Consider the following 18424-nt stretch of genomic DNA (forward strand, 5'->3'; position numbering starts at 1 on the left):
TAGTATTAGGTTTAATACTGTCGTGTCCCCCATACCCTGACGAGATGGTATTGGGAACGTCCTATCCTAGATTCCTATCTAAAGGTCTCAAGGTCAACTTCATAGGACGAGTCACGCTTTCCTCCACACACAACTTATGTAGGCCACTCGTTCCTAGCGAAGCAAGGAACTTGTGAGGTGCAGGGGCTCCTTTTCTCAAGTGCTACTCACTGGGAGGCGGAGCCCCCGGGCAAAGCCAAAGTCAGTAAGGCTGGGGACTTTCCATCCTTCCTAAGGGGTAAGTCACCCAATGTAAATAGCGTGGTTTGTATTTAGGTTACGGAACAAATGACAAATTCGGAGATAATTTGTATTTTTCCTAACCATACAAACCTTAGCTATTTACAGATATTTTCCTGCCAGCCCTGACCCCCAAGTCAAGTCCTACCTCTAAGTGAAGTGAAGCAAATCACCGGTGTGTGGGGGGGGAGGGGTAGCAAGCTACCCCTTCCCCTACTCCCGCTAACTAGCGGGGGAGGGGGGGGTAGTTAACCCTCGTTAAAAACTATTGGCTCGTCATTTCAGCTACGCCGAAAGGTAAACCCAATGTAAATAGCTAAGGTTTGTATGGTTAGGAAAAATACAAATTATCTCCGAATTTGTCATTTCTCGCTCTAAATAATTTTTTTTCCAATTTTTCCTTAGTATACTAGGAAGTGGTCCCCATTTGCTATTCCAGATTTATATTTAGGCCTAAAAATCCATATTCCACCAGGGAAGTAAACAGAAATATGACCTAATATAAGGTTCCCCACCTAACCTAACTTAAAGAAATTTTGCCAAGCTCTGTTCTTGCAAGGGTGATGATTACTTTGTAAGGGAAAAGCTTTGTTCTAGGTACAAGGACTGTGCCAGTGATAACTTTTGAGTGATATGAAAAGAGGTACCTATGGTAGAATGGAAAGAAGTTTGAGACCGTCAACATTCTTAGCTTCAGAGTTGATGAAAAAGCAGCCTTGTAAATTTTTAAGGCTGCTGTTGAAATGAAGGGTGTCAAGACAATTGTGTTACTGCTTTCAGAAGGTTGGTCTTGCTCTGGAGTAAAAGGTAGAAGCTGTGCTGTGGAGCTGTAGAAGTTAGAAGTTCAATAACTTATAGAATGTGAAGGATACTGTGTAGATGTAGCAGTCATGAATGAGCTGTTTTTGCAATTTGTTCGTGTGGTAGTGAAGGCTCTGTAAAATAATGTTTTATACATTGTTATTTATGCTGTCTAAGTTACAACCCGGGTTGGAAAACCAGGATGCTATAAGCCCAAGGGCTCCAATAAGGAAAATAGTCTAGTGAGGAAAAGAAATAAATGAACATATAGAAAAGTGTGCCAGAGTGTACCCTTAAGCAAGAGAATTCTAACCCAAGAGAGTGGAAGACCATAGTACAGAGGCTATGGCACTTGTGATGGCTGGCTTTGACCACCACACAAAACACTACACTTTTCAAATAGTATTCACCATCATACAGTACTAAATCCACTGAAGGTGGAATAGTAACCAAAACATCAATACGAGTGCAAAGTCAACTCAAGGGGACAAAGAAAATACCACCAAAATTTCCTTAATTTTAATACATAATAACTAGACAGAAATAACACCTGAACCACAATAATACATTAATAAATGATACACACTCAATCTTAACTCCCTGTAAAAGAAAACAATTATACAATTACGGAAAGGTCATCAACACATGCATACTAAATGGAGAGAGGGTCCAGAAAGGAGAAGGCCAACGAAAAGTGAGAACAACCTAACAAATACAAACTAAATATCCCTATCTAGTGGACGATGGCTGGTTTGATTGAAAGGCTTTCACAAGCTCCAGTAATGACGTCAGCTGACAGGTCGTGATCGCGATACTTAAATAGGCATAAATATTATTACCTTGGGACAGAGAGGTCCCCTTGGCTTTTACTGAACCAAGGGCAGTGCACAAAATGTTAAGATGATCTGGGTCCTTGCTGCAGAGAAAGGATATCCAAAAAGCTAAATAGCTTCACACTGTAGCTCTACAATGGCGAGGAGTAAATATAATCCAGTAGCAAATGTCGTGCCCTTCAATGTTGGAGGCTCAGAAACACACTGAGGAACCATCCTCAAAAAAGCCCCTCCAAAACTCCGTTCACGCAGGAGCGCAGCCACGTAACCAACACCACTTGAAAATATAAAACAGCCGTTAGTCCATTATAACCACTAACATAACCACCAGTGAAAAGACAAACAATTAAAGCAAGACAATAATTCTACAGTATATTTAACCTTATACATCTATAAAAACTTAAATAATTTAGACATATTAAAGCAATAATGTTACACACTACATAAGACTAGAGAATAATGGTTTGATACTATAGTGACCTCCTGGTTACCATAGCTAAAGAGTCTCTTCTACCCTTACTAACTGGAAAGTAGCCACTGAACAATAATGTGCTGTAGTTAACCCCTTAGTGAAGAATTGTTTGGTAATCTCAGTGTTGTCATGTGTATGAGGACAGAGGAGAATTTGGAAAGAATAACCCAGACTATTCGGTGTATGTGTAGGCAAAGGAGAAATATGCTATAACCAGAGAATGATGTAATGTAGTACTGTAATATCTGTCCAGTCAAAGGACCCATTAACTGTCTAGAGGTAGTATCTCAGTGGGTAGCTGGTGCCTTCGCCAACCTACTATCTCAAAAACTATTAAGGATATAAAAAACGCATCTGGTATATTGAGTAGCTTGAAATCTCAAGTTTTTCATGGAATGTTCAAAGATGTTCAATGTGAGCACCTTTGGTCTCACGACACACATCAAGCCCTTAGTCCAATTCTTGCTAAATGCGTCCTTGCATTGCATTGTCAATGGTAGCAACAGCTTCTGTTATTCGGGCCTTCAGCTCACTCACGTCTCTTGGAATGGGAGGCACATAGACCAGTGCTTTCACAAATCCCCACAAAAAGAAATTGCAGGGTGTGAGATCTGGAGATGTGGGAGGCCAGGGGATGAGATCGTGAACATCTTGCCCAGACCATCCATCCATCTGTCTGGCAGTGTTGTGTTCAGAAACTGTCTAACCCTGAGGCTCCAGTGTGGTAGTGCCCCATCCTGTTAGAAAATAAAGTCATCAGACTCTTTCTCACTCAATTTATCCACTAACCAGTTTTCCAGCATGTCGAGGTACATCTCACCATCGACTGTTGCTCTTTCAAAGAAGAATGGTCCGTAGACAGCTTACTTGGACATAGCACAAAACACGGTCACCTTCGGGGAATCTCGCTGATGCTCAAGAAGTGCCCCATATGCGAATGTTATGCTTGTTAACTTTGCCATTTACGTGGAAAGTCGCCTCACAGCTAAAAACAAGCCGGTCGTCAAACCCGTCATCTTCCATCTTCTATTGCATTGCAATACAAAAGTCATGACGAGCTGGTTTATCAGTGTCCTTCATCTGTTGGACTAACTGTAGCTTGCAGTCGTCTTCTTAAGACACGCCAAACAGTTGTTGTAGGACGCTGAAGTTTCCTAATGGCTCTTCTGATCAATTTACGGGGGCTCCGCTGGAAGGCAATTCGAACTTGTTCAACCACATCTTCTGAAATTGAGGGGCGTCCCGTTCTCTTAGCTGGACATAAGCACCCATCTGTCATGAATTTACCAAGCCATCTCATTATGGACTTCCTTTCTGGTGGTTCTTTTCTGAATTTTCTGCAAAATACACATTGAACAAGTGTCCATGATTCAGTTTTTGCAAATTCAAGTACACAAAACGCCTTTTGTGGTTGAGTGAATGCCCTTACTGGATCTGAAAAGAAATGAAAAAATCAATAGCCTTACAAAAACTTAATGCATTTAGCTTTAAAATGGCACCACTTTTATCTTACTACCATTCATAGTTAAACAGATATGAGGACTTGAAATGTGCCCAAGACTTTTGGAACACCCTGTACAGTGGTACCTCTACATACGAATTTAATCCGTTCCAGAACCAACTTCGGATGTAGAAAATGTTCGGATGTAGAAACGAATTTTGCCATAAGAATACATTGAAATAGGATTAATCCGTGGTTGAGCCCAAAAACCTATGATAACTTCTTAATAAACTACTACACATAATTTTCTCATGAGAATAATGAACACTAAATTAGATAATAGACATGTAAATAAGAAGAGTAGACATGTAAATAAGAAGAATTAGCAAAAAATGATAAATAAGAAACAGGTTTTTAGCGTCATTTTACCTTAGAAACTCCAGCGCAGGTGTTGTTAGTCTTGCTACGCAGAGAGGAGACGGACGGGCGGCGAGGAGGTAGAGAGGTTAACTACGATAAACGTACACTACCGTAACTTATTCTAACTTACACTAAGTGAACTTTAACATAACTTAGCTTATTTTTTTTTTATTTTTATATTTTATATTTTTTTTTTTTACATTTTCTTTTTTTCTTTTTGATGATTACGTAATTTTAATCACTATCACTCTACATTTAAAATTGACTGAATTTCTTTTGCTTCACTCTTTTCCGTTTTCTTTGTTTCACTTTCTTCCGCTTCACTCTTTGCCGTTTTCTTCGATTCACTTACATCCTCTTCATCGCGAGTTCGCTTCGCAGTTTTTTTAAAGAAAGCATCGATAGATAATTGCTTGGTATGGCTTTTCAGAATGTTTCGAAAGTGAGTTAGGCAAACATCATCGAATTGAGAAACTACACGACAAACCTGCAATTTCTTTGGATGGTATTTTTCGTTGAAGTCGACCACGTCTTGATATTTTCCTAACACCTCTTTTATTTGCGCCGAACCTAACAGATGTTCTACCTCCTCGCTCCCTTCCTCGTCATCACTCATGTGCTCCGACATAGCATGGAGTTCCTTGAGCTCATCCGTGGTAAGTTCGTCGTGATGTTCGGCGACGAGTTCCGTAACGTCATCTGCGTTGACCTCCAGACCCATGGACTTGCCAAGGGAGACGATTTCCTCTACGGCTTCCGCTGCACCGACCACAGGATCAGGTTCGGGGTCAAAACCCTCGAAATCTCGGGGAGAAACTGCATCAGGCCTCAGCTTCTTCCAGGCAGAATTGAGGGTCCATCGAGTTAATCCCACCCAAGCCTGATCTATGATCTTCAAGCAGTGCACGATGTTGAAGTGGCCCCTCCAAAATTCACGCAAAGTTAAGTTGGTGCTTTGCGTGACATTAAAGCACTGCTTGAATAAGTGCTTGGTGTACAGCTTCTTAAAATTAGAGATGACTTGCTGGTCCATGGGCTGGAGGATAGAGGTGGTATTCGGTGGAAGATACAGCACCTTTATGAACTTGAATTCATCGAAGATATCATCTTCAAGTCCGGGGGGGTGAGTGGGTGCATTGTCAAGGCATAGCAGGCACTTTAAAGGCAATTTCTGTTCATGAAGATACTTCTTCACAGAAGGGCCGAAAACTTGGTTAACCCATTGCACAAAGAATTGCCTAGTGACCCAGGCCTTCGAGTTGGATCGCCAGAAAACATGAAGCTGATCCTTATTGACGTTGTGTGCTTTAAAGGCCCTAGGGTTCTCTGAATGGTAAACCAGTAAGGGCTTGACTTTAAAGTCCCCGCTAGCGTTGGCACATAGGGCAAGAGTCAACCGATCCTTCATTGGCTTATGCCCAGGCAATTTCTTCTCTTCGGCAGTGATGTAGGTTCGACTCGGCATCTTCTTCCAAAACAGCCCGGTTTCATCACAATTAAACACCTGCTGCTCTACGTAGCCTTCTTCCTGCACGATCTTTTCGAAGTTCTTGACAAAGTCAGCTGCAGCCTTTGTGTCCGCACTAGCAGCCTCTCCGTGGCGAACAACTGAATGAATCCCGGACCGTTTCTTAAATTTCTCGAACCAGCCACGAGATGCCTTGAAATCATTTGAGGAAGGCTCGGTTGAACTCTCCCCAGCATCACCCCCAGAGCTCTCCTCCTTCAAGTCCGTAAAGATGGCGTGCGCCTTCTCACAGATAACGGTCTCGGTGATGGTGTCGCCAACGATCTCTCTATCCTTAATCCACACTAGTAGAAGTCGTTCCATCTCTTCTATGATAGGGGTACGGCGTTTGGAAATTATGGTGATCCCCTTAGAAGGTTTCACTGCTTTAATAGCTTCCTTCTGTTTAAGGATTGTCGAGATCGTCGACATATTACGGCCATACTGTTTAGCAAGTTCACTCACGCGGACGCCATGCTCATGTTTTTCAATAATTTCCTGCATAATTTCTAAAGAAAGCATTTTCTTCTTCCTTTTCTCACCACTACCACTACCACTGGCAAAACTAAGCCTTTTAGGACCCATACTTTACGTAAATTACCGTTAAAGGATGCACGTAAAAAATCACGATTAAAACAGAGTTAATAGCAGAACGCACAGAGCACAACCGCAAGAAGCCGACGAGAACAGAGGACTGACCCAAGACCCGCCAATTGAGCGTCCCTCCGAGGTCGATGTGCTGCCTTCTATCGGCGGAAATAAAAAACACTTCAGGCGCTATGAGCACCGACTATGCCTATGAGTATTGTTTACTTCAGGTGTCGAAAAAACATTCGGGTGTAGAGTCGGAACGTGTTCGAATTGTACTTCGCGTGTCAAAAAATTCGGATACAACCGTACGACGAAAATTGCTTACTTCGTGTGTCGAAATAAAATTCGGGTGTAGAGTAAAAAATTTGCTCGAATTTTACTTCGGATGTTGGAAAATTTGGATGTAGATACGTTCGTGTGTAGAGGTTCCACTGTATTATGAAACAAAATGACCAGTGATCCTTATTTGATATTATGAAATGCTTCATACAGTACATACTTAACAAAAAATACTTTGCCATGTAAATATTTATGCATGTAATAAAAAAAAGTCCTTTATAGGAATAAAGGAAATTGTATTCCCTAAAGAAATAATGTTAACATAAAATTATATGGAGTTTACCCAAGAACCCTGTGTTCTAGGATACATTCTTAAATGTTATTTTGAGCCAGGTTATATAATTCCTTGTTTCTCACAGAATATTTAAGTTTTATAGGCCTGGAGATATAATGCATCAGTAATATGTGTAGAAAATATCCCAATATATTAGTAAGTTATGGTAATTTGTTTATTGTTCATACATACAAAGAATCATTTAAATATGATTGATTTCTTTTACTGTACTGGATGACTGTATTTTTTATTTTGACTTTCAGAATATTGAATGGTCACCAGATTCATGCTACATACTGACTTGCAATTACAAACGTGCTGTGTCGGAAGTTTGGTCGATAGAAGATCCTGATTGGCGTTGCAAGATAGACGACGGAGTAGCAGGCCTTGTGAAAGTATGCTGGGCTCCAGATAGCAGACACGTTCTCACAACTGCAGAATTTTATGTAAGCTCACTTTGAAGTTACAAAATTTTTTAGTTTTACTGCTGTACATAATTTGAAAATATATAACTTTCAAATTGCCAGTAGTAGATATGTGTTGGGATGAATTACCTTGTATTGTATATGGAGAAAGTCAATTCCTCAGTTACTACAGCAATATTATTATTATTATTATTATTATTGCTACTTGCTAAGGTCCAACCCTAATTGGAAAAGCAGGATGGTATATGCCTAGGGGCTCCAACAGGGAAAATAGCCCAGTAAGGAAAGGAAAAAAGGAAAAATAAAATATTTTAAGGACAGTAACAACATTACAATAAATATTTCCTATATAAACTACAAAAACTTCAACAAAACAAGAGTAAGAGAAATAAGATAGCATAGTGTGCCCGAGTGTACCCACAAGCAAGAGAACTCTAAACCAAGACAGTGGAAGGCTATGGCAGTACCCAAGACTAGAGAACAATAGACCTTATATCAATACAGTATTTGAAATAGAACTTAATGCCCGTGCCTGGTTTGCATTCCGGGCAATATTAATAGATGCAGATACATTGAAGAAAACCTCAACTATTATTCTTATGCCGTAACAGTTGAGTGTTAGCTTAGAGGTGATTCATTCTCCTCTGTCCTCATACATCTGACAACACTGAGATTACCAAACAATTCTTTTTCACCCAAGGGATTAACTACTGCACTGTAATTGTACGGTGGTTGCTTTCCTTTTGGTAAGGGTAGAAGTGACTCTTTAGCTATGGTAAGTAGCTTTTTTCCATGGTCTTCCGCTGTCTTGCATTAGAGTTCTCTTGCTTGAGGGTATACTCGGGGCACTATTCTATCCTATTTCTCTTCCTCTTGTTTTGTTAAGCTTTTATAGTTCATATAGGAAATATTTATTTCAACTTTGTTACTTATTTCCTTTCCTCACTGGGCTATTTTCCCTGTTGGGGCCCCTGGGCTTATAGCATCCTGCATTTCCAACTAGGGTTGTAGCTTAGCAAATAATAATAATAATAATAATAATAATAATAGACAAAAAAACTACTGTACTGTATACTGTACTTCATTGTTTAGCTAAGGTGGGCAGTGTAAAAATATAATTTCTATCATTATTAATTAGTTCATGAAACCAATAAGTCACATTTACAGACTTGGTGTTCTCTCTAAAGAATTTTTCTTAAATCAAAGGAAAAAACTATAGCAAGATGAAGTTTGAAGCAAGTTTGCTAAGTTGGAATACAGTACTATACACCAAAGAGAATGCTGTATACATGAAGTATGGGGAAGAAAGCAATACTGCTGTAGGCAGAGAGGCATTGCAAAAAACCTTTAGTACCATGTAGTGTGCAAACAAGGTATATTATAAATAGTGTACTCTACTAATAACAATAGAATGTGGTTTTTTTATTTGCTTTTGTTGTTCTATCAAAGAATTCGGCAACCTTACTCTCACATATAGAACAACTAAAAGAGATAGGTGGATGAGAATCAAGAACAGCGTAGTGTAACTGATAGACATTGCAGTTCATTGAGTCTATTTCTCAGCAGGCGCAGACACTTTAAGAAATCCTTTAATGATAAGCAGTATTCTCCAACTTCTTACATGTTGGGTACTCTTCCTTCCAATCAAGCTTCCTTTTGATGGTTTTCTAGTCCTTATTTGGATTACAAATAAGATGGGCTAAAAGATTGAAAAGGAAGAGGGGAGAAATTAATGGACTACAGTACTCTGCTTTCCTTTGGAGTGCATAGCAGTAGTGTATTTAACTTCCCTATGGATCATCATCTTCGATTGCTTTCCAGATCCGTAAGCCCAGATTAGATAGATTTGCAGTACCGAACAGTGAGGTCACTATCATGATGGAGAAAGTAGCAATAGAGAAGGTTTGAAAAAACCAGTTGGGTTGCTGCAGCAATCACTGTTGTCTCTGTGGCATCAGATGATATATAGAATGATGATTGTTTTAACAGCAGCCATTGCCGGCCCTCCCTGGTTTTACTTTGGCTTGAGAGGGGGCTTTGGCACTGATCAAATGTACATATGGTCAGTCTTTAGGGTTGCTCTGCTAGGGCACTATTACTACCCCTTGCCTCTGCCATTCATGAGTGACCTTTAAATCCATCAGCAAATTCATTGAACAGACTTCCCCTTCAGGCTGGCAACAAGAAGTCGTTAAGGAGGTATGTCAGGGAATGGGAACTCAATGACATTCATATTTGAAGTCTTTCAGATCTGTCAGTGAAGGGGAACTTTATACCACTCATATTTGCAAGTTTTTCCTTTTTCTTAAATTCTGATTCCTCCATGAAATCCATGTAGAGGAGTACAAGAGAAGTTCAGGTCCCTCTGGTAGCCACAGCAATTTTTAATTAATCAGTAGTAATGGCACCTCTGACAGTAATGGTTATTTACAAATGATCGGACTAAGGTCTTGCGTGGGTGACTGGCTACATGAGTTAGACAAGCAATGGTTGAGGAAATCCCATTGATGATGTAATTTTATAGGGATTTAGCAGTCAATTAGAAAAATGAAAAAATGTTAATATTCTTAAAATTTTTGGCAAATATTAATTTCAACTTCAGCCCAACAATAAAATGTGTTTTATTGCAAGCATTTTTCATGACTAAATTAGCAGGTATTAGTTTATTTTATTTGCCCTTTCAAATGAATATTTTACGTCATCATCATTTACCTTTACTTTATAGCAGTTCATTGTATGGCAGTAGAAAATTAAAATGAACAAAAGAGCTTTCATAGAAAAATTAAAGTGAGATAAAGGTTAAATTCTACATTTTGACTGTGCCACTCAGTGTCAAATGGCAAGCTGAAAGCTTGACAACCTAACAGCAGTGCTTCAAGGTACTGCTAAGGATTCACCGAAGTATTTATCCTGGCTTTCTTCTCATTGACTATCTGCAGTACATGTTTCATCGTAGGGGAAACATCCAAAGTCTTTGTCTTAAGAAACTAACACAAGTGGTGGTCCACCACTTGGTTTATTCCACCACCAGACTGAGTTTACATGCAATGCAAGAAAATTACCAGTCACCAGATATTTTTTTAATTTTAAGAGACCCAAGCTAAGCTGGACCTTGGCAACCTGAACATATTTTTCATCTCGAGTTTTATTTTGGCGAATTGATGACAGAGTAGCTAGCCTTTATGTGCATTAAATGCATTGAAAAAAAAGACTGTAACTTGGTACATCTATCACTCCATTGCTGGGGTTGCAACTTTTACAGTAAGGACCTCACAATATATCCTAACACTGGAATGGGCTTCTATGAAATGCAAGAAACGCCCCAAATAACCTATTTCATTAATCCAAGTATTAAACTTGCAGGGTATTCCCCTGCACCAGAGGTGTTGTTTTTTCATGATCAAATAGGTCTTATTTTCTGCTTCCCTTACTCCAACCTGAGGAGACCCTATAAGCAAAACTTTTTGGCAGCTGTTGTTTGATACACCACTCTCTAGGTATCCTGGTACTGCTTCAAATATAGTTGAGCACCTTTTCACACATTCATAAGACAGAATCATCAAAGGTGGAGGCAAGAAAAACAAATCTAAACATATTTTGATAATGCAGGCATGAAACTTAAGGGTTTTTCTGCTGAGCCAGAGGTTGGCACTTTCCAGGATCAAATAGGTTTCTTTGTTCTTCCCTTGCCCCAACCTCCAGAGGATTCTAGCAGCCTAACCCTGATTTATCATAATCCAACTTTATGGTTCTATTTAAATTTTTCCTTCAGAATGATTAATCTTGAGGATTAATGAATCCAAATCTTAACCCTTTTACCCCCAAAGGACGTACTGGTACGTTTCACAAAAGCCATTCCTTTACCCCCATGGACGTACCGGTACGTCCTTGCAAAAAAAATGCTATAAAAATTTTTTTTTTCATATTTTTGATAATTTTTTGAGAAAATTCAGGCATTTTCCAAGAGAATGAGACCAACCTGACCTCTCTGTGACAAAAATTAAGGCTGTTAGAGTAATTAAAAAAAAATATACTGCAAAATGTTCTGGGAAAAAAATAACCCCCTGGGGGTTAAGGGTTGGAAATTTCCAAATAGCCTGGGGGTAAAAGGGTTAAATCCTTTCTCACTCATTAGTCTTGTTAAGCTGCATTGTAATGATGATGATAATTTGTTCAGTTACAACTATAATTTTACAAACAGGGTTGAAAGACTTGAAAGGGAACATTATTGACCATGTATGATCAGATAAACTCTTTTTCTATTCCGTGTAAATAAAGTGAATTATGAACTAAATTCTGTACACCACTATGAAAATAGCAATTTTGTACGATAGTGAAAACAATTTATAATAACAGATTACATTACTGTTATTCAAGAAAAGGTGAAGACAATAGATATGCTATGAAGAAAATTATGGAGACCAGGTGGTTTTGAACATTCTCTCTCTCTCTCTCTCTCTCTCTCTCTCTCTCTCTCTCTCTCTCTCTCTCTCTCTCTCTCTCTCTCTCTCTTTTTTTTTTTTTATTAAATTACAAGTATTAGTACTTTTTATCAGCATATGATAAGATTACTTTTGCATGATTGCTATTGCTGAAATACTGTATCATGTATAATCGTTTCAGTTACGAGTCACAGTTTGGTCCTTGATCAGCAAATCTGTTTCGTATATAAAGCATCCCAAGAATATAGCAACGTGTCTGCAGTTTAGTCCTGATCATGAGTACCTCGCTGTTGCCGAAAGGAGAGAATGCAAGGACTGCATATCAATTGTGGCAACAAAATCTTGGCAGCTAGTAAAGGTAGAATATTTTTTTCATTCTTTTTATTATATTTATACTAGCTGTACAGTGTTGAGGTGAGACTTATAAAAATATTAATGTTAAAGATTTTAAGTGAATATAGTGAATTTGAAATAGCTCTGTTTATATTTTAACTATATTTTTTAAGTAAATTTTCATTCTTTTATTACATTTGTACTCGCTGTACAATACTGAGGCGAGACGTAAAAAAATAATGTAAAAGATGTTAGTGAACATATTCGAAATGGCTGTTTATATTTTAACTTTGTTTTTTAAATAATTTTTTATTCTTTTTATTACATTTATACTTTCTGTACAATACTGAGATGAGACTTAAAAAATTAATGAAAAAGAAATTAGGTGAACATATTTTAAATAGCTATGTTTTTACATTTACTAAGTATTTTGTATTCTTTTTTGGCAGCATTTTGAAGTAGCTACAAGAGACCTTGCAGGTATAATATGGGCAAGGGATGGATCAGTTTTGATAATTTGGGAATCCCCACTCGAGTACAAAGTTCTGATATATACCCTGACTGGTCACTGTTTGTCTGCGTACTCTGCATATCAATGGGCACTGGGAGTGAAAGGAATGGCCTGGTCTCCATCGGGTCAATTTCTGGCGATTGGTAGTTATGATCAGAAGGTGAGTTTGGATGTGGTTTTAAATAAGAGCTTTTAAGTAGAGTTTGGAAATGGTTTCACCTACTTTAATCTTTGTGAAAATTGGGACAGTGACCATGTTCAGTAATTGTAAATGATTGGATTCAAGTAAAGAAAAGTGACAATCAAAAGCAATTTGATGTTTTTGTTTTTCTACGGGTCCTAAGATTGATATAGTTATTTTTGTATAGTCCTTTTTATTGCAACATTCTGTATTCGTGTCCCCAATATTTTATAAATATTCTCAAGATTTTTCTGTTTTCAATAAAGTTTAAGAATTATGTTCTTAAATCTGTTATGCCTACAGGCACGTTGATTCACATGATTTTAAAATACCCTAACTTACAGGTGCGGTTGATGAACCACATAACTTGGAGAGTAATAACGGAGTTTCATCACAGCTCAAGCATAGATTCTGAATCATGCAACATCTACAAGGAGGTGGAAAAACCTTTGACCGGATATCCAGCAACATTAGCTTCTGTTCAGGGTCTTCCACTAGTTTTAGAAACGTCTTGTAAGTATCTATACGTGTACAGTATTTTAGTAGTGTAAAATCATATACAATTATCAACTTAATTTTCATAAATCTGTCTTAGTTGTGATGAAACCATCCTCATTGAAGTAACAGAATTGCTTGTTGTTTATCAGTGCTGAAATGGGAGTACTACTTGGCCATTATCTGTACACAAGGAGCTCAAATGTTTATGACACTGAAATTCTTAAATCTAATCCATTTACATACTTAAGATATTATTTTTGTATGTAGTATAACTGAACTGGATGATTACAGTTCCAAGACTGTCACATTGCTACCATAAGAATATGTGTTCCTTAAAGTGTAACTGCATTATGGAGTAAACAATTCTAGATTATTACCTTAGTGGCTGATAGATAGAAGTGAACGGTATGTTGCATGTACTGTAGATAAAATGCTTGCGTAGGTTTTCACTATTTAATTGGCGTGAGGATTTGCTACACTGTAGGTTCATATCTGATTTAGCAGTGTAGAGAAACATTGTAACAAACTATTTCTTGTTTCAATGGTGAAATGTCAGAATGACTTTAAAAATTATATATAGTTATTATTCTCTACTTAATATTAGTAGTAATGCCTCTCTAGCCATTCATTCCTTTAAATTTTCCTTAGATGAAGAAGAAGAAACTAGGCCAGTAACCTTAGCATCAGTTATTGTAGAGCCCAGCAAACAGACACAGCCTCGAATGGGTGTTGGCACACTATCATTCAGCAATGACAATCGTTACCTCGCTTCCCGCAATGACAACATGCCAGCAACAATTTGGATATGGAGTATACCCAAGTTGGCTTTGAAGGCTGTGCTTGTTCATGTAAATCCAGTGAAAGGTTGGTAAATCTCTTGACATTTACTTGCATTTGTCATGCATGTGCTAAACATTAAGTTTTTCTCGGGGCTGAGATCTATCTGTAAAACATGTAGTAAATATAAATTTCATTTGTTCATACATGAATAAAAACCCTCCTGCTTTAACTGGAGTATGACTTCTGTGAGCCTGATGGGTTTAAACTTTTAAAAAGGTAAACAAAGTTGCCTGTCAGGTGGGTGGATTATCCCTCACTTTGACTTCAGCTGCTGTACAGGACTCCAATATTTCTCGTCATCCTCATCTGGCTGTTTAAATAATTTCTTTTTCTTTTAGGTTGAATAAAAGCTCTGACAGACAGTTGCATTCAAGGAATATCAATGGAATAAGTTAAGGATATGCAGTGTTTCCTGATAACTGTAATTGTGATACAGTTTTCTGTGCTACCTGTCAATATCTGACATACTTATTCCTGTTGGGTGGCATGCCTGTTGCTGTCCTATCCTTCGTGTGTGTGGCCTTACATCTACAGTGACACTAAATAAATGAGTTGGTTTTTACTTGGACTTTGCTTGTGCTTCATAAGAGGAACAGTCTGCTGTCAACGGAGTGTGAAGGGAAGAGCGCCCCCACTCCTTTCCTTTAGTGTCTTCCTGATCATAGAAAGGTTCTAAGGATGCAATTCAGGTTGTGTTGTTGTGGCTCTTCGCCCGCGAGATTGTTGTCATAGGCCTGCGTGACCACTGTAGAGGAAGAACTTCAAGTCCTTCCTTCTACATTGCCTCAGCTTTGTGGGTGTACTCACTGCAACTTCAAGGGAAGGACATGAGGTCGTCGAAGAAATCTAAGAAATCTGATCGATAGGAGTCTTGTACGTGTCACTCACTGTTTCGCTCTTTGCAGGAGAGACAGTGCACTCATTGCTTGTACTGAACTGGGCTCATGTTCTGCCGGTCGGGAAGAAAGACGCTGCCCTTTTTCCCTCTCCTGGACGATCTTATACCTGAAATGGGTAATTACAGTTCATGACTGTCGCATTGCTACCATAAGGTATGTGTTCCTTAAAGAAATGTAGCTGTATTATGAAGTATTAGGGCCGTGGGCTTATAGCATCCTGCTTTTCCAACTAGGGTTGTAGCTTAGCTAGTAATAATAATAATAAGCAATTATAGATTGTAATATTAGTGGCCGACAGATAGGAGTGAACTGTATGTTTGTCTGTCATTATAGAATTGGTATACAGTATTCATTTGCCTGTTCCTATGTATTTTTCCTAAATATTCTGCTGCCAAGCCTTTGCTTGCCACCAGAAGACATCATATGCCTTGAGGAGACCTGCCAGAGGTGAAGGAGACTCTTTAGATCGTACCCGAGTGATGAGAGCTCTCCACGAAAAAGGGTTCCACGCATATGCACAATGTCTTCATGTGCCTAAGGTCTCCACGTGTATTTATTACTATCTACATAACAGCAATATTCCACATGCACAAGCTTCACAAACATCATCGTCCACATGCATGATCATTCTCAAACACGATCATCCAAGTGCACGGGCTTCGTGAACATGATCATTCTTGCACATGAGGTTCACGAACACGATGAGCTGCATGTGCGAGTCATTCTCTAATTGTGTAAGGTCTTCCTCTCCTTTGATTTAGAGTTGATATCAAAGACTCATATTTTAGCAGTACACAACTCCTAGGTTAAGTCCTTCTCCGTCTCATCTTTACAAGAGAGTTTCAGGATGACACTGTCCTGTGTTGTGTGAAGACAAGATGGCACTACTGAGAGATCTCTGGGCCCCTTGTAGAACACTAGAGAGACTTCTTACACCAAAATGGCCAAGAAGATATCAAAGATCATTGCTTCTTTTGACTCTTGCACCACCAGATGTACTGATCCAATGAGAGGACGCAAGGAATATCACGGTTCGAGAGCTCAAAATCAAGGATATCGGATCTGCCCCAATCTTCAGGAAGAATATGTGAGTGACACTAGCCCTGAAGGAAAAAATCCGGTATGACTGGCTACCAATTACCTACTGGAGTTTGCCCACAGGTCCTAAGATAACCCTATCCTTGGTCACGCAGTAGTTACTCGACAAGTTACATTGCGAATAGCTCCCTCACATCACAAGAAACATCTTGCTGAGATAACGTATACGACATAAGCCTAGGAGGAGAGGTAGAATGTCTGGCCTTTCTCTTTTCTCTTCCCCTCATTGGCGTGCAGCACTTGTTCCGTTTTGTGCTGGACCAGACGCTAGATAGATGTAAACTTCACAACCAAGTACTTGACTTGAAAGACAAAGTTGGTAGTGAGGTATCTTTCCCCATCCTTCCAGACAAGGAGGAAGATGGAAGTGATATATGCAACGTGTTTCTCATGATGAGCATACATTCAAACTATGTATCCTTTCAGATATAGGTCCTGTGATTGCCTACCAGTCACCTGGTAAAGACCTACCCTACCCTACCCTACCTTACCCTACCCTACCCTAACACCTGTAGCATCTTTCACTCCTCCTTAGGACCAAACCACATTGTCTTTACCAGGGTTAGGAACCAGCCAGTTTTGGTTATAACGACTTCCTCCTCCCTGAGAATGAGTCTTATTAAACGACAATGGCTTATATTTATGTAGGAACAAGTCACAGATTCTCAAAGTTATTTACATTTTTCCCTAACTATACAAACCTAAATCCTTTAAGTTTCACTGCCTACCTCAACCACCTCGCAAAAGTCCTAGCTCAAAGGTGAAAGTGATGGTTGCTCCACCTATCGGGTGGGACGGTGAGCATCCTGTCTATGGTTACATATAGATGTAAGTCTGTACTAGAGGAGGATTAAAGGGCTCTTCTTCTCCATTTTTGGTGCTTCTGTCTTAGAGACAGAGTCAAAGCATTACTTGCTGGATTTGACTTGATTCTGGTGAACTACACCTCTGAGCTCCATTCTTTAGATCCTAAAGTTCTCCATTCTCCCTATATGAGGGGAAGGATGGTGGAATATATACCAACCTGTGGTCATCATATGCCCAGTGAACTATTCCAAACTGCGATCCCCCTCAGGGGAAAGGGATTCCTCTTTTGATCCTGTTCCAATCTTTTGGACAGGTCAGGACCTATCAGTTTATTCATCCCAATGATAGACTGATACGTGGTTGCTGGAGTCATCTTCTTCACTCTCGTACAGGACATAAGGGTTATTGACATTTCCGAGGGAGAAAAACAATCTTCCAGTTAGGTTCTAGTGGGGTTCTGCCAACCCACCAAGCAGTAAGTCTCCCTACATAAAGAACAATGGTTTATATTCACAGATACAAATCACAAATTTTTAAAGTAATTTGTATTCTTTCTAGCTGATGAAATCTGAGTCCTTTGTATTACACTTTCTTCCTCAACCCCTTTCAGTCCTGAGCCGAAAAGTCATAGGTGAAGAGTCTTTGACAGTTAAGTGGGCGGGACTGCTCGCCCTCGTTCCACCAGTCATTAACTACATCATTAACAATTATAACGGACGTCCACCTTGCGCACTGAAAACTCTTCCTTACATAAAGTACTCTGGTTTATATTGCTAGGAAAAATACAAATTACTTTTAAAAAATTGTTATTTAATATACAGAAAATTGTGTAATTATATAAAATATTTATGCATTTTAATTATAGCAGAAATTTTAAGGGAAAAAATACACACTTCAGCAGAATACTTTTTATTGCCAAATTATATAGCATAGCTATTCACAAATTTTCTACCTAAAATTAGGAAAATTTTCCTATTAAACATTGAAAACAGCTTTTTTATTTTTACTTTATACTGTATGTCTATTTGCAATTGCTTTTTATTAGATTTTTTCAATAATATATAAGATATATTTACTATATTTCTTTTATTTTGTACAAATAGATGTGCATTTTCTTTGAAAGTTTAGGATTAAGTCAGCTAATGAAATAATGTACAGTATTACAATTTGCTAGGAATGAAAGAGTATTCTCTCTAATTTAGTTTTTAAAATTTTACTATAAATCAATAACAAAAATTAAGTATACAAGTATGTAAGCCTGATAAATTAATATTGAATGAAAATTTTATTACACTTACTTAGTGTGTATATTCACGATATGTTATCTACTAAAACACTGAATAGTAATGAGTAAAGATGAAAGTACAGTAATAGCTCTGAATCATGCAGGTTTATTCATTATGTATTTTTTAACAAGTTTGAAATAAATTATA

At 38.5% G+C, this 18424-nt stretch overlaps 1 protein-coding gene across 2 annotated transcripts in view; it reads left to right on the forward strand.

Moving 5' to 3' along the window:
• LOC137646130 (WD repeat-containing protein WRAP73-like) overlaps positions 1 to 18424 on the forward strand; it is a 68772-nt gene that overhangs the window by 46042 nt on the left and 4306 nt on the right. For both annotated transcript variants that reach the window (XM_068379338.1, XM_068379337.1), the window contains exons 3-7: positions 7221 to 7403; positions 12006 to 12182; positions 12607 to 12828; positions 13194 to 13362; positions 13996 to 14211. In XM_068379338.1, the coding sequence (XP_068235439.1) occupies positions 7221 to 7403; positions 12006 to 12182; positions 12607 to 12828; positions 13194 to 13362; positions 13996 to 14211 (967 nt within the window). The remainder of the gene's footprint in view (positions 1 to 7220; positions 7404 to 12005; positions 12183 to 12606; positions 12829 to 13193; positions 13363 to 13995; positions 14212 to 18424) is intronic.

The sequence above is a fragment of the Palaemon carinicauda genome, chromosome 8, assembly GCF_036898095.1.
Source record: "Palaemon carinicauda isolate YSFRI2023 chromosome 8, ASM3689809v2, whole genome shotgun sequence".
NCBI lineage: Eukaryota > Metazoa > Arthropoda > Malacostraca > Decapoda > Palaemonidae > Palaemon > Palaemon carinicauda.